The 21,918-nt window shown below is 49.9% G+C and overlaps 1 protein-coding gene across 7 annotated transcripts; it reads left to right on the forward strand.

Annotated features, from left to right (window-relative positions):
- The first annotated feature begins 218 nt into the window (after positions 1-218).
- LOC310890852 (zinc finger CCCH domain-containing protein 11A-like) lies at positions 219-20,549 on the forward strand. 7 transcript variants are annotated; one of them, XM_083853166.1, is made up of 6 exons: positions 219-981; positions 2,097-2,266; positions 2,683-2,744; positions 3,550-3,827; positions 10,614-10,891; positions 17,701-20,411. In XM_083853166.1, the coding sequence occupies exons 1-4, from the start codon at positions 591-593 to the stop codon at positions 3,809-3,811; spliced, it is 885 nt and encodes a 294-aa protein (XP_083709292.1). In that variant the 5' UTR covers positions 219-590; the 3' UTR covers positions 3,812-3,827; positions 10,614-10,891; positions 17,701-20,411. The 7 variants fall into 7 exon arrangements, 4 of the variants coding, with proteins under 4 accessions (XP_083709292.1, XP_083709291.1, XP_083709290.1 ...); XM_083853165.1 differs by lacking the exon at positions 17,701-20,411 and adding an exon at positions 11,151-11,327; XM_083853164.1 differs by lacking the exon at positions 17,701-20,411 and adding an exon at positions 11,147-11,326.
- The last annotated feature ends 1,369 nt before the right edge of the window (positions 20,550-21,918 follow it).

Genomic DNA, 21,918 nt, shown 5'->3' on the forward strand with positions numbered 1-21,918 from the left:
TGGTCTTTTTCTGTTTTGCAGTTCAAGTTCCCAAGTCTGTGAAGGAGAGACTAGGATTACCTTCTCAACGGACTAGTACTGCGAAAGGTAACAACTGGCTATTAAATATACTTTCTCCTTCTTCCTTTCCGTGAACTTAGACCGTTTTCATACAGCCCTAAAAAGGAATTCAAATGAAAACAAAGAACTGGTTCCTCTTGCTCGAGTGCTGAAGCTCTTCTGACAGCCACTATCAGAAATCTGGCTCTAGGTGTGTGTTTATTTTCCGCTTGTGCCTTGTCAAGGTTTTAAGCTGCTTCTGTGAACCATCATATACAATTAGAATAGAGCCACTGCCGGGAGCAGGAATTTGAAATGCAGTCTGAAAAAGTAATCAAGTAAACTAGCATTTCTGTGTAGCAACTCTCTCTGGATAGGGCTGGTCTTCAAAATACAACAAGTGGCTCAGAGGAGGAGGAGAATGTTAGGCTATTGTCCTAAGATGGGTTATTGGGAACGCTCAGGCTTAGTTTTCCTTAGTACTGTGACAAATTTTGGAGACTTAAACTATTGTTGGACTCTCTTTAAATGCTGGTGCTTCTCATTTCTTGATGATGACAGGGAAGGCTGCTAAGCCAAAGGGAGAGATCCATGTGAAAACACTGGAGGAAATCCATCGTGAGAGAGCTCTTCGAGAAAGTCAAGCCAAAGCCCAGGCTGAATGGCATGGTAAAACCAAAGATCCCAGCGCAGGGGAAAAAATTGAGGGTGAGCCCAAGAAGCAGAGTGTGCTCACTCTTTCCGGGCCCAGCAAAGTGCAGTCGAAGGAGCCGGCAGGTAAAGCCAAGCCAGAAGGAGAAGTGCGTGTTAAAACCCTGGAAGAAATAAAGCGCGAGAAAGCTCTGCGGATGCAGCAGAGTGGAGGAAATGTGCCAGCTCCCCCAGCACAACCTGGACCTGCCCCAGCCGGGCAGAAATCGTTATGGAACACAAAGCTATCAGGTAATAAGATGCTTTAATACCTGCCCCGGTGAGGTGCTTCCCATATTGAGCAAGTTCCATTTGCTCAGGATCTGCTTTGCTTTTTCCTTCAATGCGGAGGATAAAAGAGTTTAAGGCTACAAAGTTCAAAGGCAAAGAAGGGCCAGAATGTGCAACCATGTCTGTTTTCGTTAATTACGTGATGGTATTCTGTATTTCCCACTAGAAAATTAACACATTGAGGGGCTTTTTAGTCTAATTTTGGTATTCTGTTTTTTTCTGCCATCTGTTTATGGTATGAAGTCCTCCCTGTGTTGAGTTCAAGTTCACCTTCCTCTTTGGCATGTGTTGCTTAGCTTGACACGTGTATGTGTTTGTAAAGCATGCATCAGCATCTTAATGTGGGGGGCCAGTTTCTGTCAAAAATGACAGAGGATCAAAGGCCTCGTTGTTAACATTATATCAACTTTGTAAAATGAGATTGTGTGAGGGAGATAAGGAGGGCTTAAAGGCTGCATGCACTGCACATTGTAGCCTTTCTCTCTGTCTCACGGGACACGAGGAAATAAACACACAAAGAAAACAAGTACCCAGCTTTCTTTCGTTTCTTCTCCTGCCAGCCAGACGTTAGGTCAGGAATGGGAGACTAGAATATGACTCTACAAATTTGGATTTTGTAGAACAACTTAATAAATTTTGTGGGACATCACTGCAGGGGAGAGGAAGCTGGTACAACAGTTGCATACACTCTCTTGTCTTACTATACCTGCTGCTTTTCCTTTCCTAGAGGGAGCAAGACTTTAAATACAAAAGCTGTCAACATTTGTGAATCTTACTAGACTTCATACAACGTCTTAGAGTATTGCTTGCACTTGGGATCGCTCTGTGTCTGAGTTTCCCTCGTCCTGGATTATGATTTACTGTAGCCATTCACTTTCTTTGTTCCTTTGTATGGATTGTTGGTAGACGGAGTTTACTATGTGGAAGATATTGCTGAGAATCCAGGCAATGGCAGTGTAATTCTGCTGGCCAAATACAGTTAACTGTGTAGAAGGGCCGTGGAAATGAGGAAGAGAACGTGGATTTTTCATGAGGCAGAGCAAGACTGTATCAGTTCTCTCTTCCTTTTACTCTAGCCAACTTTAACATGTTTGCGAAGCCTTGGGATGGGAAAGTCGCTTCCCCCAAGAAGAAGGCACTGAAACGTAAGGCACCTGGCAGTTTTCCCTCTGCTGTAGCAGCTGTGAAACCACGGACTGCCTCCGATGCTGACACAATGGGACCTCCAGCCAAAAAAGCAGCTATGGTAAGGACAGGGGCTAATGCAGAAATGGATCCCTTGTAAAATTTATACCCTCCTCTAGGAGAAAAGATGGAAAACTCAAATGTTCTACAGGCCTTCTGTTTCCTTTTAAATCCAGTAGCTGCCTACAGAATTCTTGTAGTACCCTTCCATATTTATTAGATTAATGGCACTATTTACTTAGTCCTCTGTGATTCTGTGATTTCTCTGGTGTGGAGGATTTTGTCCATTAATGCTGTGTTCTTAAAAGACACAAGATCATTAGTAACCTCCAAGTGAATATTAACTTTCTTCAGGAGCACCTTGGTTTTGTATTTTGGCTAAGGCTCCGCAATGCCAGAGGAGAAGCAGCATGGAGGAAAAAGCTAGTAAGGAATCTTTTACCCATGAGTCCTAAACACTGTTTTGCTGCTTTCTAGGCTGTTCCAGCCACGCTGGAGCACGTCCCAGCCACCAGACTTGAAGAAAATCCCCAAAACAGGTGATGACCACAACTTGTTCTTTTTCTCAATCGGTGTATATCCCCAGTGAAACATAAGTTCTGTCACAGGTGGGGAAAAAAGGAGGGTTCTGAGATAATTAAAGCCCAAATCCATCAGAGGATAAGTCACTTATTTATCTTATAAGATAAATAAGTCACGTGAAATGACTTTCTAGCAGCTAGCAGGAATGCTTAATTAGACTTACTTTCTTTAAATGCTGCAAGTCAGTACAGCTTTCCAGTGACTTCTTGCTCTGTCTGAATACCTAAATGAGGATGAGGTGAAGTTCTTCTACTTCCTCGTGAGGTGATAAATGATGAGTAGTGTCCTCTGCCTTTTGGTCCTCAAGAATGCCACCCGAACAAACATACAAGGTGACAAGAGTGCAGGGAGAGCAGAGGGAAGTGATGGCTGCAGATCAGCTTCAAGTAGTGGGGAGCAAACTCTGCTGAGTGTGCCGTGGGAAAAATGACTAACTTAGTAAACAGATATTTGCAGATGGAGACTTCTTAACATTTTTACAGGAAAATTAAGCAAGGTGGCAAAGTGCCTCTTGCTACAAAAATTGAACCATCTCTGCTAGACTCCGGGTGCTCTGGCTTCACAGAGAAACCCCCGAACTGAAAAATGTACCTGCTAATATATTGGGCTCTAAATGTAGCCCTGGATTAATTGAATAACAATCCCTGGGTAAGATTGAAGTGCAGGAGGGGTTGGCTACGGTTTTAAGAGCCGGTTTGCAGAAAAGGGATTTCCCGTTAAGAAATGGCATATACTGATTGTTCTCTTCCTTGCTCTGCCAAGACCTGAAGCACATCTTGGAAGCCAGGCAGAATCCGTGGAGCCAATGGAGTTCTCAAGCTCGACTTCAGCTTCTTCCCAGCTAGAAGAAGCAAGGACACGCCGGCTGAGTTCCACAGGCAACACGCCCTTATCTGTAGACGAGGATTTAGAGATGCTACTTTGGGAACTCTCAGACGGCATACTGGAAGCCGAGCTCGACTTGGACCCAGGGAAGGATGAGGATGACCTCCTCCTTGAGCTTTCCAAGATGATTGATGATTGAACTGCATAGTCCTATGGTATATTAAAAAAAAAAAAAAAAAAAAAAAAGAAAAAAAAGAAAACAACTCTTCTTCTTGTTGGATACCCTGAGGTGATCCTTTTTCTAACTGAGGCTTTGCAATGAGACTTAAAGCACAGTTGGAACTGGTAGAAATTGGCAGGATCTGCACTCAGTTGTCCTAAGTTTTCCTGCTGGTCAGAGTTAAGGTCTTGTGCATGGTTCCGTAACTATAGGTGGCTACCTTTGATATCAAGAGGACAAAGCACTTGTTTCTTTTGGCACAGAAAGATGTCCATCGGCACGCTGTGGTGGCTGTGAATTGACATAGTGATGGAGCGATGCTCTGAAGGCTTAAACGGAAAGCTTCTTCCTTCCGCCCCCCCTTGGCACAGCTCGATGTTGGGCACATTGTGAAGCCTGGGTGTTCTGATTTCTCGGACAGTTGATACCCAAATCCCGGAGTTACTATGTCAACTCTTGACTTTTATTTGTGTATGCCATTGTTTTGACTGTAATCTTTTCAGATGATGAAGCTGTAGGGGCGGGAGGGAGCAAAATAATTATTCTAGCGTTGTGGACCAAACATGCTGCCAGGAGTGGTGGTGGTGGGGTCAGCCCACCCGGCCTTACTTTCAATTATCAGGGATGATAAAATGGTGTGAAAAGCAGCAGCTCTGCGATACGGCTACGCTACCCCCACTCCCTTCTCTTGTGCTGTACCAAAGTTCCCCCAAGCTTTGGTTGGTGCTTTTTGCTGGTGACAGTAGGACTCCAGGGCGAGTAGTCGGGACTCTCCTGCAGTAACTGGGTCAATTAAGGGTTGGTTTAAGTGCCTCCTGGTTTTTAAAATTGCTCCCCTGAGCTGCTGGCTCTGCTGCCTGCTACAGCAAATGTTCGGGTGCCATCAGCGTCGCACTTGGGCGTGGGCACTGACCCTGCGGAGGAGAGCTGAGACTCGCGTGTACTGTGTACCCTGCCACCAGTGATCGTTTTCCCCTAGCAGATCTATTTTGAATCATTTCCCTAAATTTTAGAGGAACTTTAGGCTCTTTGTGCTATGATTTGTGAAGCTGTAGGGGCCCTCAGGCATTTGCTGCTGGCAGAGGAAAACCGCTTGTCGAATTTGTTGTAAATACTTTCTGTTTGGACAACAACGCCTGTGTGTGTGTGTGTGTGTGTGTGTGTGTGTGTGTGTGTGTGTGTGCGTGCTTTGACGACCCCCTGCGACGCCCCAGCTCCGCGAGGGAAGCTTTGAAGCGGCTCTGGGAAAACCTCTGCGGAAGAAACCGCTGCTAGTGACTTGCGGAAAAGGGACTCCACAATCAGTGAGATTGTAAAGTAGGTATGTTTATTCAGCGCTGGGCAGCACGGGAGGTCGTGGGCATGAAGATTGATGACTCTTCCTCGTCACCGCTAGTTGACCTCTTGTCTTTGCACAGACTCAGTTGCTCCTTGGCTCTTGTCCATCTGCAGGACCAGTTTCTCCCAGTTTCTTAAGACAGGCTCACTCTCTTATTAGGAGACTGACCTTGGTAAGGGGCCCAAGGCTTCTTGCTTTAGTTAATTGGCACAATGCACCATAGTTAGCAAAGACGCTAAGTAGCATCCTAGTTTAACGCTGTCAGCGCTCTATCTCTACTTGATAAGATTCTCCTAACTCCCTCTCTCACTGGAGCCCACGCAGCCCTCCGTCCTGCCGAAGGACTTCACGGGGACTTCTGCCGGCTCCGGGTGCCCGCACACAGACAGAAATGGCTTTGAGAGAAAACAATCATGAGGAGGAGAGCTCAGAGACTGCGGCCGGCTTCAGCCACCTTCCCCTCGCTTTCCCTCTCCGTGTTCAAACCGAGCACTGTTCTGCCGTCAACCTTCGCTGCCTCTGCCCGCGGCGCTGGGCTTTCGCGTGTGCCATTGCTCCTCTACATATTTTATCCTTCCTTTTGTAAGGAATGGTCCAGCAATTCGTGTCACTAAGGGATTTGAAGGGTTACCATCGAGGCCCGGGTCTAGGTGATAAGAGAACAAAGGGGTTTTTAGGGAAAAGTGCTGACTACTGCAGGGGATGTTGCTAGAGTTTCTGAAATCCGGCGCAGAGGCTCCCAAACGAGGAGGAAGGGGGAGCTGAAGGACAATTGAAGGACAAAAGCCTGAGAGGAAGACAACCAGCATTCAGCCCGAGCAAGCCCCGAGAGACCACCAGAGACTGGTAGGCAGGCGCCCCTGGGAGGGGTTTCGGATTCCGGAAACCAATTCTAATAACCCTGCCTCTTCTCGAAGTAGTAATGAATATGTATTAGCCTGGGAGCATCAAAACCAGCCGCCTTACGTAACAGGCGTGCGTCCTGGGGGAGCAGAGACTCCCGGCGCACCCAGCGCTGCTTGCTTGCCTCTATTCGTTTAATAAATTGTAAACTTTGATTGTAATCCTATTTGGATTTATAACAGCCATTTATAACACTTTTTATATTTGTATTTTATTTAAGGCTGTCTTGCCCCCCTCCCCCCCCAGCCTCGCTGCTCGCCAATAAAGCTGGCGCAGGGGCTAAGGGATTTGAAGGGCCTGCTTGTACACCTAAGGGATTTGAGGGCCTGCTTGTACACCTTTGGGGACTGCCTCTTTTTGGGGGGGGGGGGGGGGGGGGGTGTTAGGAGCTGCTTGTATACTTTTTTAGGCATTCCTCTGAGAGGGGGTTGGGAGCTTCGTGTATACTGGGGGGGGAGGGCCTCCCTCGAGGTGGAAGCCGGGGGGGGTTGGAGCGTTTCTACACTGTAGGGGCCTGCCTGTACACCTTTGGGGCCTGCCTTGGAGGGGTTGGGAACTGCTTGTACACCTTTGGGGCCTGCGTCTGCGCGGGGCGGGGGGGGTTGGGGGGTTGGAGCTGGTTTTAACCTTTCGGGCTTGCATCTGGAGGGGGTTGGGGCCTGCCTTTGGGGGGGTGGTTGTGAGCTGCTTGTATACTGTAGGGGCCTGCTTGTACACCTTTGGGGCCTGCGTCTGGGGGGGGGTGGGAGCTGCTTGTACACTGTTAGGGCCTGCCTTGGGGGAGGGGTTGGGCATGTGCCTTGGGGGCATGGGGTTGGGAGCTGCTTCTACGCTGTAGGGGTCTGGGTCTTGGGGGGTTGGGGCTGTTTGTACACCTTTGGGGCGTGCCTCTGGGGAGGATGGGGAGTTGCTTGTACACCTTTGGGGCCTGTGTCTGGGGGGGGGGTTGGGGCCTGTGCCGGGGGGGTTGGGAGCTGCTTGTACGCTCTAGGGTCCTTTGGCAGGCTTTGGGGCCTCCCTTTGAGGGGGGCAGTTGGGAGCTGGTTGTACACCTTTGGGGCCTGAGTCTGGGGTGTGGGGGCTGGGGCTGAGGCCTGGGGCCTGGGGCATGCATCTGGGTGGTGGTGGGGGGGGGTCCAGTACATGGGGGGGGTGGGTTGGGAGCTGCTTGTGGACAGTTGGGGTCTGCATCCGGGTGTGGCTGGGGCCCGCTTGTAGACTTCTTCAGCCTGTGTCTGGTGTTTGGGGGCTTTTCTGTAGTGTTTGGGGATCGCATTTTGGCTTTGGGATGTGTCTAGAGCTTCTGGGGCCTAGCTGTAGTGCTTGGGGCCTGCGTCTGGGGCTTTTCTGTAGCATTTTGGTAGCGTGTTTGTGATTTGGGGTCTGTATCCAGGGTTTTGCCTTTTTTGTAGTTTTCAGCTTTGTGTCTGTTTCTTTGTTGGTTGCCTGGGGTTTGGGGTTTGGATCATTAGTCAGTGTCATTAGCGTCGGGGGGTTGATATGAAGGGTTAGGGTTGTGGTTAGAGTTGTTAGGGTTAAAGAGAATAAGGATTTTAGGGTAAGGGGATCAAGGTTGTGGGAATAAAAATGTTTTTGCACAGAGTTACATCGTTTAGAGGGAAGGAAGGTGGTATTGATATATGCTTGCAGTGATAAGAAAGCTTAACAGACAACCTTGTAAAATGCAGACAACCAGAATCCTTAGAGCAATTGGGTGGAAATCACGGTGTAAGAAACATTACCACCTCAAAGAGGAAAACAGTCAAGAAAAAAATAAAATTGACTAGTAACAGGCCAGCAGCTGTGTATTTTCTGTGAAGCACTGGATAGATTGTGAACATGGATTACCCAGTCAATGGGGAAACTGGGGAGGGTCCTGGTCACCGAGAGGAAAAAAAAAAATATATAAACTGTGTTATGGAACTAGTAGGTGGCTTGTGGGACGCCTGCCATTGCAATCGTGAATAAAAATGCTACCTCACTGAGATACTTGCCTGAGCCTATGGTATTGGTTACAGAGTGTTTCTAATAAGGTGTTAGGGTTTTAAGGTTTCAGGGCTAAGGCACTAGGGTTGGGTTTCAGGGTTAGGGTTTCCAGGGTTTAGGGTTAGGATTTTAAGGTTGTTAGGGTTGGAGTTATAAGGGTTAGGGTTTGGGGGTTAGTGTGTTAAGGTTTTAAAGTATTTTGTGGTTTTAGTGTTGATAGGGTTTTTAGGGTTAGGGTCTTAGGGTTTTAGTTATGGTCAGGTATTTAGGGTTAGGGTTTTAAGGTCTTTTTTTTTTTTTTTTTTAAGGTTAGGGTCTCCAGCGTTAGGGCTTTGAGAATCTTTACGTTTTGGGTTAGGGTTTAGAGGGTCTTAATTTTTAGGGTTAGGGCTTTTAGGCGTAGGTCTAGTGTGGTAAATTTTATCGGGTTAGGACTGTAAGGGTTTTTAGGGTTAGGGTTTCTAGGGTTTGTTGGGGTAGGGGTTAGGGTTAGATCCGTGGTTGCCATAGCGTTAGGGGTCAAGGTTCTTAGGGGTTAGGCCTAATATTAGGGCGGAAGGCCAAAATAAGAGGGTGGGAGCCCCCCCCAAAATTGAAGGGTTGAAGCCCCAAGTTAGGGGAAGGAACGTCAAAATTGTGGGGTCCCCCAAAATTGGGCGGAAGAACTTTTAATATTAGGGGGGAACCCAAAAAAGGAGGGTGGGGGACTCTAAAATCGGTTGTGTCCCCCCCAAATTAGGGGAGGAACCCCCAAAATTGGGTGGGCGAACCCCCAAATTGGGGGGAAGAAGACTTAAATGGAAGTGTGAAATTCCAGAATTGGATGTGGACCCCCCAGAACAGTCTTCAGGGGTTTAGTGTGGTAAATTTTATCGGGTTAGGGCTGTAAGGGTTTTTAGGGTTAGGGTTTCTAGGGTTTGTTGGGGTAGGGGTTAGGGTTAGATCCGTGGTTGCCATAGGCTTAGGGGTCAAGGTTCTTAGGGGTTAGGCCTAATATTAGGGCGGAAGGCCAAAATAAGAGGGGAGGAGCCCACCCAAAATTGAAGGGTTGAAGCCCAAAGTTAGGGGAAGGAACGTCAAAATTGTGGGGTCCCCCAAAATTGAGCGGAAGAGCTCTTAATATTGGGGGAAACCCAAAAAAGGAGGGTGGGGGACTCTAAAATTGGTTGTGTCCCCCCCAATTAGGGGAGGAACCCCCAAAATTGGGTGGGCGAACCCCCATATTGGGGGGGAAGAACACTTAAATGGAAGTGTGAAATTCCAGACTTGAATGTGGACCCCCCAGAACAGTCTTCAGGGGTTTAGTGTGGTAAATTTTATCGGGTTAGGGCTGCAAGGGTTTTTAGGGTTAGGGTTTCTAGGGTTTGTTGGGGTAGGGGTTAGGGTTAGATCCGTGGTTGCCATAGCGTTAGGGGTCAAGGTTCTTAGGGGTTAGGCCTAATATTAGGGCGGAAGGCCAAAATAAGAGGGGGGGAGCCCCCCCCAAAATCGAAGGGTTGAAGCCCAAAGTTAGGGGAAGGAACGGCCAAATTGTGGGGTCCCCCAAAATTGGGCGGAAGAACTCTTTAATATTAGGGGGGAACCCAAAAAAGGAGGGTGGGGGACTCTACAATTGGGGGGGACCCCCAAAATTGGTCGGGTCCCCCCAAATTAGGGGAGGAACCCCCAAAATTGGGTGGGTGAACCCCCAAATTGGGGGGAAGAAGACTTAAATGGAAGTGTGAAATTCCAGAATTGAATGTGGACCCCCCCCAGACCTGGGGAGGAATCCCCAAACTTGGGGGGGGACCCCCAAAATTGGGGTTAAAACCCTAGATCCCGGGGAGCTAAGCTCCAAATTAAGGGAAGGAACCTCAAACATGTGGTGAGAACCCCAACATTGGGGGAAAGAACCTTAATATTAGGGTGGCAGGCCAAGAAAGGATGGTGGGGGCCTCCAAAATTGTGGGGGGCTTGGAATTGGGGGGAATCCCCATAATGGAGGGGGAACCCCAAAAGTGGGGGGGGGGGGCCGAAGCACCAAATTAGGGGAAGGAACCCCAAAATTGCGGGGAAGAACTCTGAAATGGAGAGCTGAAAACCCGAAATTGAGGGGAAACCCCCCAAAACGGCGGGAAAACCCTCCATAAACACGAAACCGGTAATGTAACAGAGCAAAAAATGACGTCCTACGGCCAGGTGCGAGGCTCAATTTTCTGGGGAGTGCTGGGAAATTTAGTTCTTGGCCACTGGGTTTCCGGGAGTCCATATTGTTTTCCCAGAGCATGCCGGGAGATGTAGTTCTCGGACACTGGGCTTCCGGGAGGCCATGTTGGTTTCCCATCTTTGCTAGACTCCGGGTGCTCTGGCTTCACAGAGAAACCCCCAAACTGAAAAATGTACCTGCTAATATATTGGGCTCTAAATGTAGCCCTGGGTTAATTGAATAACAATCCCTGGGTAAGATTGAAGTGCAGGAGGGGTTGGCTACGGTTTTAAGAGCCGGTTTGCAGAAAAGGGATTTCCCGTTAAGAAATGGCATATACTGATTGTTCTCTTCCTTGCTCTGCCAAGACCTGAAGCACATCTTGGAAGCCAGGCAGAATCCGTGGAGCCAATGGAGTTCTCAAGCTCGACTTCAGCTTCTTCCCAGCTAGAAGAAGCAAGGACACGCCGGCTGAGTTCCACAGGCAACGCGCCCGTATCTGTAGACGAGGATTTAGAGATGCTACTTTGGGAACTCTCAGACGGCATACTGGAAGCCGAGCTCGACTTGGACCCAGGGAAGGATGAGGATGACCTCCTCCTTGAGCTTTCCAAGATGATTGATGATTGAACTGCATAGTCCTATGGTATATTAAAAAAAAAAAAAAAAAAAAGAAAACAACTCTTCTTCTTGTTGGATACCCTGAGGTGATCCTTTTTCTAACTGAGGCTTTGCAATGAGACTTAAAGCACAGTTGGAACTGGTAGAAATTGGCAGGATCTGCACTCAGTTGTCCTAAGTTTTCCTGCTGGTCAGAGTTAAGGTCTTGTGCATGGTTCCGTAAGTAGAGGTGGCTACCTTTGATATCAAGAGGACAAAACACTTGCTTCTTTTGGCACAGAAAGATGTCCATCGGCACGCTGTGGTGGCTGTGAATTGACGTAGTGATGGAGCGATGCTCTGAAGGCTTAAACGGAAAGCTTCTTCCTTCCGCCCCCCCTTGGCACAGCTCGATGTTGGGCACATTGTGAAGCCTGGGTGTTCTGATTTCTCGAACAGTTGATACCCAAATCCCGGAGTTACTACGTCAACTCTTGACTTTTATTTGTGTATGCCATTGTTTTGACTGTAATCTTTTCAGATGATGAAGCTGTAAGGGCGGGAGGGAGCAAAATAATTATTCTAGCGTTGTGGACCAAACATGCTGCCAGGAGTGGTGGTGGTGGGGTCAGCCCACCCGGCCTTACTTTCAATTATCAGGGATGATAAAATGGTGTGAAAAGCAGCAGCTCTGCGATACGGCTACGCTACCCCCACTCCCTTCTCTTGTGCTGTACCAAAGTTCCCCCAAGCTTTGGTTGGTGCTTTTTGCTGGTGACAGTAGGACTCCAGGGCGAGTAGTCGGGACTCTCCTGCAGTAACTGGGTCAATTAAGGGTTGGTTTAAGTGCCTCCTGGTTATTAAAATAGCTCCCCTGAGCTGCTGGCTCTGCTGTCTGCTACAGCAAATGTTCGGGTGCCATCAGCGTCGCACTTGGGCGTGGGCACTGGCCCTGCGGAGGAGAGCTGAGACTCGCGTGTATTGTGTACCCTGCCGCCAGTGATCGTTTTCCCCTAGCAGATCTATTTTGAATCATTTCCCTAAATTTTAGAGGAACTTTAGGCTCTTTGTGCTATGATTTGTGAAGCTGTAGGGGCCCTCAGGCATTTGCTGCTGGCAGAGGAAAACCGCTTGTCGAATTTGTTGTAAATACTTTCTGTTTGGACAACAACGCCTGTGTGTGTGTGTGTGTGTGCGTGCTTTGACGACCCCCTGCGACGCCCCAGCTCCGCGAGGGAAGCTTTGAAGCGGCTCTGGGAAAACCTCTGCGGAAGAAACCGCTGCTAGTGACTTGCAGAAAAGGGACTCCACAATCAGTGAGATTGTAAAGTAGGTATGTTTATTCAGCGCTGGGCAGCACGGGAGGTCGTGGGCATGAAGATTGATGACTCTTCCTCGTCACCGCTAGTTGACCTCTTGTCTTTGCACAGACTCAGTTGCTCCTTGGCTCTTGTCCATCTGCAGGACCAGTTTCTCCCAGTTTCTTAAGACAGGCTCACTCTCTTATTAGGAGACTGACCTTGGTAAGGGGCCCAAGGCTTCTTGCTTTAGTTAATTGGCACAATGCACCATAGTTAGCAAAGACGCTAAGTAGCATCCTAGTTTAACGCCGTCAGCGCTCTATCTCTACTTGATAAGATTCTCCTAACTCCCTCTCTCACTGGAGCCCACGCAGCCCTCCGTCCTGCCGAAGGACTTCACGGGGACTTCTGCCGGCTCTGGGTGCCCGCACACAGACAGAAATGGCTTTGAGAGAAAACAATCAGGAGGAGGAGAGCTCAGAGACTGCGGCCGGCTTTGGCCACCTTCCCCTCGCTTTCCCTCTCCGTGTTCAAACCGAGCACTGTTCTGCCGTCAACCTTCGCTGCCTCTGCCCGCGGCGCTGGGCTTTCGCGTGTGCCATTGCTCCTCTACATATTTTATCCTTCCTTTTGTAAGGAATGGTCCAGCAATTTGTGTCACTAAGGGATTTGAAGGGTTACCATCGAGGCCCGGGTCTAGGTGATAAGAGAACAAAGGGGTTTTTAGGGAAAAGTGCTGACTACTGCAGGGGATGTTGCTAGAGTTTCTGAAATCCGGCGCAGAGGCTCCCAAACGAGGAGGAAGGGGGAGCTGAAGGACAATTGAAGGACAAAAGCCTGAGAGGAAGACAACCAGCATTCAGCCCGAGCAAGCCCCGAGAGACCACCAGAGACTGGTACGCAGGCGCCCCTGGGAGGGGTTTTGGATTCCGGAAACCAATTCTAATAACCCTGCCTCTTCTCGAAGTAGTAATGAATATGTATTAGCCTGGGAGCATCAAAACCAGCCGCCTTACGTAACAGGCGTGCGTCCTGGGGGAGCAGAGACTCCCGGCGCACCCAGCGCTGCTTGCTTGCCTCTATTCGTTTAATAAATTGTAAACTTTGATTGTAATCCTATTTGGATTTATAACAGCCATTTATAACACTTTTTATATTTGTATTTTATTTAAGGCTGTCTTGCCCCCCTCCCCCCCCAGCCTCGCTGCTCGCCAATAAAGCTGGCGCAGGGGCTAAGGGATTTGAAGGGCCTGCTTGTACACCTTTGGGGACTGCCTCTTTTGGGGGGGCGTGGGGGGGTGTTAGGAGCTGCTTGTATACTTTTTTAGGCATTCCTCTGAGAGGGGGTTGGGAGCTTCGTGTATACTGGGGGGGGAGGGCCTCCCTCGAGGTGGAAGCGGGGGGGGTTGGAGCGTTTCTACACTGTAGGGGCCTGCCTGTACACTTTTGGGGCCTGCCTTGGAGGGGTTGGGAACTGCTTGTACACCTTTGGGGCCTGCGTCTGCGCGGGGCGGGGGGGGGTTGGGGGGTTGGAGCTGGTTTTAACCTTTCGGGCTTGCATCTGGAGGGGGTTGGGGCCTGCCTTTGGGGGGGTGGTTGTGAGCTGCTTGTATACTGTAGGGGCCTGCTTGTACACCTTTGGGGCCTGCGTCTGCGGGGGGGTGGGAGCTGCTTGTACACTGTTAGGGCCTGCCTTGGGGGAGGGGTTGGGGCATGTGCCTTGGGGGCATGGGGTTGGGAGCTGCTTCTACGCTGTAGGGGTCTGGGTCTTGGGGGGTTGGGGCTGTTTGTACACCTTTGGGGCGTGCCTCTGGGGAGGATGGGGAGTTGCTTGTACACCTTTGGAGCCTGTGTCTGGGGGGGGGGGTTGGGGCCTGTGCCGGGGGGGTTGGGAGCTGCTTGTACGCTCTAGGGTCCTCTGGCAGGCTTTGGGGCCTCCCTTTGAGGGGGGCAGTTGGGAGCTGGTTGTACACCTTTGGGGCCTGAGTCTGGGGTGTGGGGGCTGGGGCTGAGGCCTGGGGCCTGGGGCATGCATCTGGGTGGTGGTGGTGGGGGGTCCAGTTCATGGGGGTGTGGGTTGGGAGCTGCTTGTGGACAGTTGGGGTCTGCATCCGGGTGTGGCTGGGGCCTGCTTGTAGACTTCTGCAGCCTGTGTCTGGTGTTTGGGGGCTTTTCTGTAGTGTTTGGGGATCGCATTTTGGCTTTGGGATGTGTCTAGAGCTTCTGGGGCCTAGCTGTAGTGCTTGGGGCCTGCGTCTGGGGCTTTTCTGTAGCATTTTGGTAGCGTGTTTGTGATTTGGGGTCTGTATCCAGGGTTTTGCCTTTTTTGTAGTTTTCAGCTTTGTGTCTGTTTCTTTATTGGTTGCCTGGGGTTTGGGGTTTGGATCATTAGTCAGTGTCATTAGCGTCGGGGGGTTGATATGAAGGGTTAGGGTTGTGGTTAGAGTTGTTAGGGTTAAAGAGAATAAGGATTTTAGGGTAAGGGGATCAAGGTTGTGGGAATAAAAATGTTTTTGCACAGAGTTACATCGTTTAGAGGGAAGGAAGGTGGTATTGATATATGCTTGCAGTGATAAGAAAGCTTAACAGACAACCTTGTAAAATGCAGACAACCAGAATCCTTAGAGCAATTGGGTGGAAATCACGGTGTAAGAAACATTACCACCTCAAAGAGGAAAACAGTCAAGAAAAAAATAAAATTGACTAGTAACAGGCCAGCAGCTGTGTATTTTCTGTGAAGCACTGGATAGATTGTGAACATGGATTACCCAGTCAATGGGGAAACTGGGGAGGGTCCTGGTCACCGAGAGGAAAAAAAAAATTATATAAACTGTGTTATGGAACTAGTAGGTGGCTTGTGGGACGCCTGCCATTGCAATCGTGAATAAAAATGCTACCTCACTGAGATACTTGCCTGAGCCTATGGTATTGGTTACAGAGTGTTTCTAATAAGGTGTTAGGGTTTTAAGGTTTCAGGGCTAAGGCACTAGGGTTGGGTTTCAGGGTTAGGGTTTCCAGGGTTTAGGGTTAGGATTTTAAGGTTGTTAGGGTTGGAGTTATAAGGGTTAGGGTTTGGGGGTTAGTGTGTTAAGGTTTTAAAGTATTTTGTGGTTTTAGTGTTGATAGGGTTTTTAGGGTTAGGGTCTTAGGGTTTTAGTTATGGTCAGGTATTTAGGGTTAGGGTTTTAAGGTCTTTTTTTTTTTTTTTTTAAGGTTAGGGTCTCCAGCGTTAGGGCTTTGAGAATCTTTACGTTTTGGGTTAGGGTTTAGAGGGTCTTAATTTTTAGGGTTAGGGCTTTTAGGCGTAGGTCTAGTGTGGTAAATTTTATCGGGTTAGGACTGTAAGGGTTTTTAGGGTTAGGGTTTCTAGGGTTTTTTGGGGTAGGGGTTAGGGTTAGATCCGTGGGAGCCGTAGTGTTAGGGGTCAGGGTTCTTAGGGGTAAGGCCCAATATTAGGGTGGAAGGCCAAACTAAGGGGGGAGCCCCCCCCAAAATTGAAGGGTCGAAGCCCCAATTTAGGGGAAGAAACGTCAAAATTGTGGGGTCCCCCAAAATTGGGCGGAAGAGCTCTTAATATTGGGGGAAACCCAAAAAAGGAGGGTGGGGGACTCTAAAATTGGGGGGACCCCCCCAAATTGGTTGTGTCCCCCCCCAAATTGGTTGTGTCCCCCCCAAAATTGGTTGTGTCCCCCCCAATTAGGGGAGGAACCCCCAAAATTGGGTGGGCGAACCCCCATATTGGGGGGGCAGAACACTTAAATGGAAGTGTGAAATTCCAGAATTGAATGTGGACCCCCCAGAACAGTCTTCAGGGGTTTAGTGTGGTAAATTTTATCGGGTTAGGGCTGTAAGGGTTTTTAGGGTTAGGGTTTCTAGGGTTTGTTGGGGTAGGGGTTAGGGTTAGATCCGTGGTTGCCATAGCGTTAGGGGTCAAGGTTCTTAGGGGTTAGGCCTAATATTAGGGCGGAAGGCCAAAATAAGAGGGTGGGAGCCCCCCCCAAAATTGAAGGGTTGAAGCCCCAAGTTAGGGGAAGGAACGTCAAAATTGTGGGGTCCCCCAAAATTGAGCGGAAGAGCTCTTAATATTGGGGGAAACCCAAAAAAGGAGGGTGGGGGACTCTAAAATTGGTTGTGTCCCCCCCAAAATTGGTTGTGTCCCCCCCAAAATTGGTTGTGTCCCCCCCAATTAGGGGAGGAACCCCCAAAATTGGGTGGGCGAAACCCCATATTGGGGGTGAAGAAGACTTAAATGGAAGTGTGAAATTCCAGACTTGAATGTGGACCCCCCAGAACAGTCTTCAGGGGTTTAGTGTGGTAAATTTTATCGGGTTAGGGCTGCAAGGGTTTTTAGGGTTAGGGTTTCTAGGGTTTGTTGGGGTAGGGGTTAGGGTTAGATCCGTGGTTGCCATAGGCTTAGGGGTCAAGGTTCTTAGGGGTTAGGCCTAATATTAGGGCGGAAGGCCAAAATAAGAGGGGGGGAGCCCCCCCCAAAATCGAAGGGTTGAAGCCCAAAGTTAGGGGAAGGAACGGCCAAATTGTGGGGTCCCCCAAAATTGGGCGGAAGAACTCTTTAATATTAGGGGGGAACCCAAAAAAGGAGGGTGGGGGACTCTACAATTGGGGGGGACCCCCAAAATTGGTCGGGTCCCCCCAAATTAGGGGAGGAACCCCCAAAATTGGGTGGGTGAACCCCCAAATTGGGGGGAAGAAGACTTAAATGGAAGTGTGAAATTCCAGAATTGAATGTGGACCCCCCCCAGACCTGGGGAGGAATCCCCAAACTTGGGGGGGACCCCCAAAATTGGGGTTAAAGCCCCAGATCCCGGGGAGCTAAGCCCCAAATTAAGGGAAGGAACCTCAAACATGTGGTGAGAACCCCAACATTGGGGGAAAGAACCTTAATATTAGGGTGGCAGGCCAAGAAAGGATGGTGGGGGCCTCCAAAATTGTGGGGGGCTTGGAATTGGGGGGAATCCCCAAAATGGAGGGGGAACCCCAAAAGTGGGGGGGGGGCGAGGCACCAAATTAGGGGAAGGAACCCCAAAATTGCGGGGAAGAACTCTGAAATGGAGAGCTGAAAACCCGAAATTGAGGGGAAACCCCCCAAAACGGCGGGAAAACCCTCCATAAACACGAAACCGGTAATGTAACAGAGCAAAAAATGGCGTCCTACGGCAAGGTGCGAGGCTCAATTTTCTGGGGAGTGCTGGGAAATTTAGTTCTTGGCCACCGGGTTTCCGGGAGTCCATATTGTTTTCCCAGAGCATGCCGGGAGATGTAGTTCTCGGACACTGGGCTTCCGGGAGGCCATGTTGGTTTCCCATCTTTGCTAGACTCCGGGTGCTCTGGCTTCACAGAGAAACCCCCAAACTGAAAAATGTACCTGCTAATATATTGGGCTCTAAATGTAGCCCTGGGTTAATTGAATAACAATCCCTGGGTAAGATTGAAGTGCAGGAGGGGTTGGCTACGGTTTTAAGAGCCGGTTTGCAGAAAAGGGATTTCCCGTTAAGAAATGGCATATACTGATTGTTCTCTTCCTTGCTCTGCCAAGACCTGAAGCACATCTTGGAAGCCAGGCAGAATCCGTGGAGCCAATGGAGTTCTCAAGCTCGACTTCAGCTTCTTCCCAGCTAGAAGAAGCAAGGACACGCCGGCTGAGTTCCACAGGCAACGCGCCCATATCTGTAGACGAGGATTTAGAGATGCTACTTTGGGAACTCTCAGACGGCATACTGGAAACCGAGCTCGACTTGGACCCAGGGAAGGATGAGGATGACCTCCTCCTTGAGCTTTCCAAGATGATTGATGATTGAACTGCATAGTCCTATGGTATATTAAAAAAAAAAAAAAAAAAAAACAACTCTTCTTCTTGTTGGATACCCTGAGGTGATCCTTTTTCTAACTGAGGCTTTGCAATGAGACTTAAAGCACAGTTGGAACTGGTAGAAATTGGCAGGATCTGCACTCAGTTGTCCTAAGTTTTCCTGCTGGTCAGAGTTAAGGTCTTGTGCATGGTTCCGTAACTATAGGTGGCTACCTTTGATATCAAGAGGACAAAACACTTGTTTCTTTTGTCACAGAAAGATGTCCATCGGCACGCTGTGGTGGCTGTGAATTGACGTAGTGATGGAGCGATGCTCTGAAGGCTTAAACGGAAAGCTTCTTCCTTCCGCCCCCCTTTGGCACAGCTCGATGTTGGGCACATTGTGAAGCCTGGGTGTTCTGATTTCTCGGACAGTTGATACCCAAATCCCGGAGTTACTATGTCAACTCTTGACTTTTATTTGTGTATGCCATTGTTTTGACTGTAATCTTTTCAGATGATGAAGCTGTAAGGGCGGGAGGGAGCAAAATAATTATTCTAGCGTTGTGGACCAAACATGCTGCCAGGAGTGGTGGTGGTGGGGTCAGCCCACCCGGCCTTACTTTCAATTATCAGGGATGATAAAATGGTGTGAAAAGCAGCAGCTCTGCGATACGGCTACGCTACCCCCACTCCCTTCTCTTGTGCTGTACCAAAGTTCCCCCAAGCTTTGGTTGGTGCTTTTTGCTGGTGACAGTAGGACTCCAGGGCGAGTAGTCGGGACTCTCCTGCAGTAACTGGGTCAATTAAGGGTTGGTTTAAGTGCCTCCTGGTTTTTAAAATTGCTCCCCTGAGCTGCTGGCTCTGCTGCCTGCTACAGCAAATGTTCGGGTGCCATCAGCGTCGCACTTGGGCGTGGGCACTGACCCTGCGGAGGAGAGCTGAGACTCGCGTGTATTGTGTACCCTGCCGCCAGTGATCGTTTTCCCCTAGCAGATCTATTTTGAATCATTTCCCTAAATTTTAGAGGAACTTTAGGCTCTTTGTGCTATGATTTGTGAAGCTGTAGGGGCCCTCAGGCATTTGCTGCTGGCAGAGGAAAACCGCTTGTCGAATTTGTTGTAAATACTTTCTGTTTGGACAACAACGCCTGTGTGTGTGTGTGTGTGTGTGTGTGTGTGTGTGTGTGTGTGTGTGCGTGCTTTGACGACCCCCTGCGACGCCCCAGCTCCGCGAGGGAAGCTTTGAAGCGGCTCTGGGAAAACCTCTGCGGAAGAAACCGCTGCTAGTGACTTGTGGAAAAGGGACTCCACAATCAGTGAGATTGTAAAGTAGGTATGTTTATTCAGCGCTGGGCAGCACGGGAGGTCGTGGGCATGAAGATTGATGACTCTTCCTCGTCACCGCTAGTTGACCTCTTGTCTTTGCACAGACTCAGTTGCTCCTTGGCTCTTGTCCATCTGCAGGACCAGTTTCTCCCAGTTTCTTAAGACAGGCTCACTCTCTTATTAGGAGACTGACCTTGGTAAGGGGCCCAAGGCTTCTTGCTTTAGTTAATTGGCACAATGCACCATAGTTAGCAAAGACGCTAAGTAGCATCCTAGTTTAACGCCGTCAGCGCTCTATCTCTACTTGATAAGATTCTCCTAACTCCCTCTCTCACTGGAGCCCACGCAGCCCTCCGTCCTGCCGAAGGACTTCACGGGGACTTCTGCCGGCTCCGGGTGCCCGCACACAGACAGAAATGGCTTTGAGAGAAAACAATCAGGAGGAGGAGAGCTCAGAGACTGCGGCCGGCTTCGGCCACCTTCCCCTCGCTTTCCCTCTCCGTGTTCAAACCGAGCACTGTTCTGCCGTCAACCTTCGCTGCCTCTGCCCGCGGCGCTGGGCTTTCGCGTGTGCCATTGCTCCTCTACATATTTTATCCTTCCTTTTGTAAGGAATGGTCCAGCAATTCGTGTCACTAAGGGATTTGAAGGGTTACCATCGAGGCCCGGGTCTAGGTGATAAGAGAACAAAGGGGTTTTTAGGGAAAAGTGCTGACTACTGCAGGGGATGTTGCTAGAGTTTCTGAAATCCGGCGCAGAGGCTCCCAAACGAGGAGGAAGGGGGAGCTGAAGGACAATTGAAGGACAAAAGCCTGAGAGGAAGACAACCAGCATTCAGCCCGAGCAAGCCCCGAGAGACCACCAGAGACTGGTAGGCAGGCGCCCCTGGGAGGGGTTTCGGATTCCGGAAACCAATTCTAATAACCCTGCCTCTTCTCGAAGTAGTAATGAATATGTATTAGCCTGGGAGCATCAAAACCAGCCGCCTTACGTAACAGGTGTGCGTCCTGGGGGAGCAGAGACTCCCGGCGCACCCAGCGCTGCTTGCTTGCCTCTATTCGTTTAATAAATTGTAAACTTTGATTGTAATCCTATTTGGATTTATAACAGCCATTTATAACAGTTTTTATATTTGTATTTTATTTAAGGCTGTCTTGCCCCCCTCCCCCCCCAGCCTCGCTGCTCGCCAATAAAGCTGGCGCAGGGGCTAAGGGATTTGAAGGGCCTGCTTGTACACCTAAGGGATTTGAGGGCCTGCTTGTACACCTTTGGGGACTGCCTCTTTTGGGGGGGCGTGGGGGGGTGTTAGGAGCTGCTTGTATACTTTTTTAGGCATTCCTCTGAGAGGGGGTTGGGAGCTTCGTGTATACTGGGGGGGGAGGGCCTCCCTCGAGGTGGAAGCGGGGGGGGTTGGAGCGTTTCTACACTGTAGGGGCCTGCCTGTACACTTTTGGGGCCTGCCTTGGAGGGGTTGGGAACTGCTTGTACACCTTTGGGGCCTGCGTCTGCGCGGGGCGGGGGGGGGGGGGTTGGGGGGTTGGAGCTGGTTTTAACCTTTCGGGCTTGCATCTGGAGGGGGTTGGGGCCTGCCTTTGGGGGGGTGGTTGTGAGCTGCTTGTATACTGTAGGGGCCTGCTTGTACACCTTTGGGGCCTGCGTCTGGGGGGGGGGTGGGAGCTGCTTGTACACTGTTAGGGCCTGCCTTGGGGGAGGGGTTGGGGCATGTGCCTTGGGGGCATGGGGTTGGGAGCTGCTTCTACGCTGTAGGGGTCTGGGTCTTGGGGGGTTGGGGCTGTTTGTACACCTTTGGGGCGTGCCTCTGGGGAGGATGGGGAGTTGCTTGTACACCTTTGGAGCCTGTGTCTGGGGGGGGGGGGTTGGGGCCTGTGCCGGGGGGGGGTTGGGAGCTGCTTGTACGCTCTAGGGTCCTCTGGCAGGCTTTGGGGCCTCCCTTTGAGGGGGGCAGTTGGGAGCTGGTTGTACACCTTTGGGGCCTGAGTCTGGGGTGTGGGGGCTGGGGCTGAGGCCTGGGGCCTGGGGCATGCATCTGGGTGGTGGTGGTGGGGGGTCCAGTTCATGGGGGGGTGGGTTGGGAGCTGCTTGTGGACAGTTGGGGTCTGCATCCGGGTGTGGCTGGGGCCTGCTTGTAGACTTCTGCAGCCTGTGTCTGGTGTTTGGGGGCTTTTCTGTAGTGTTTGGGGATCGCATTTTGGCTTTGGGATGTGTCTAGAGCTTCTGGGGCCTAGCTGTAGTGCTTGGGGCCTGCGTCTGGGGCTTTTCTGTAGCATTTTGGTAGCGTGTTTGTGATTTGGGGTCTGTATCCAGGGTTTTGCCTTTTTTGTAGTTTTCAGCTTTGTGTCTGTTTCTTTATTGGTTGCCTGGGGTTTGGGGTTTGGATCATTAGTCAGTGTCATTAGCGTCGGGGGGTTGATATGAAGGGTTAGGGTTGTGGTTAGAGTTGTTAGGGTTAAAGAGAATAAGGATTTTAGGGTAAGGGGATCAAGGTTGTGGGAATAAAAATGTTTTTGCACAGAGTTACATCGTTTAGAGGGAAGGAAGGTGGTATTGATATATGCTTGCAGTGATAAGAAAGCTTAACAGACAACCTTGTAAAATGCAGACAACCAGAATCCTTAGA

This window comes from Anser anser (genome assembly GCF_964211835.1).
Source record: "Anser anser genome assembly, contig: HAP1_SCAFFOLD_154, whole genome shotgun sequence".
Lineage (NCBI taxonomy): Eukaryota > Metazoa > Chordata > Aves > Anseriformes > Anatidae > Anser > Anser anser.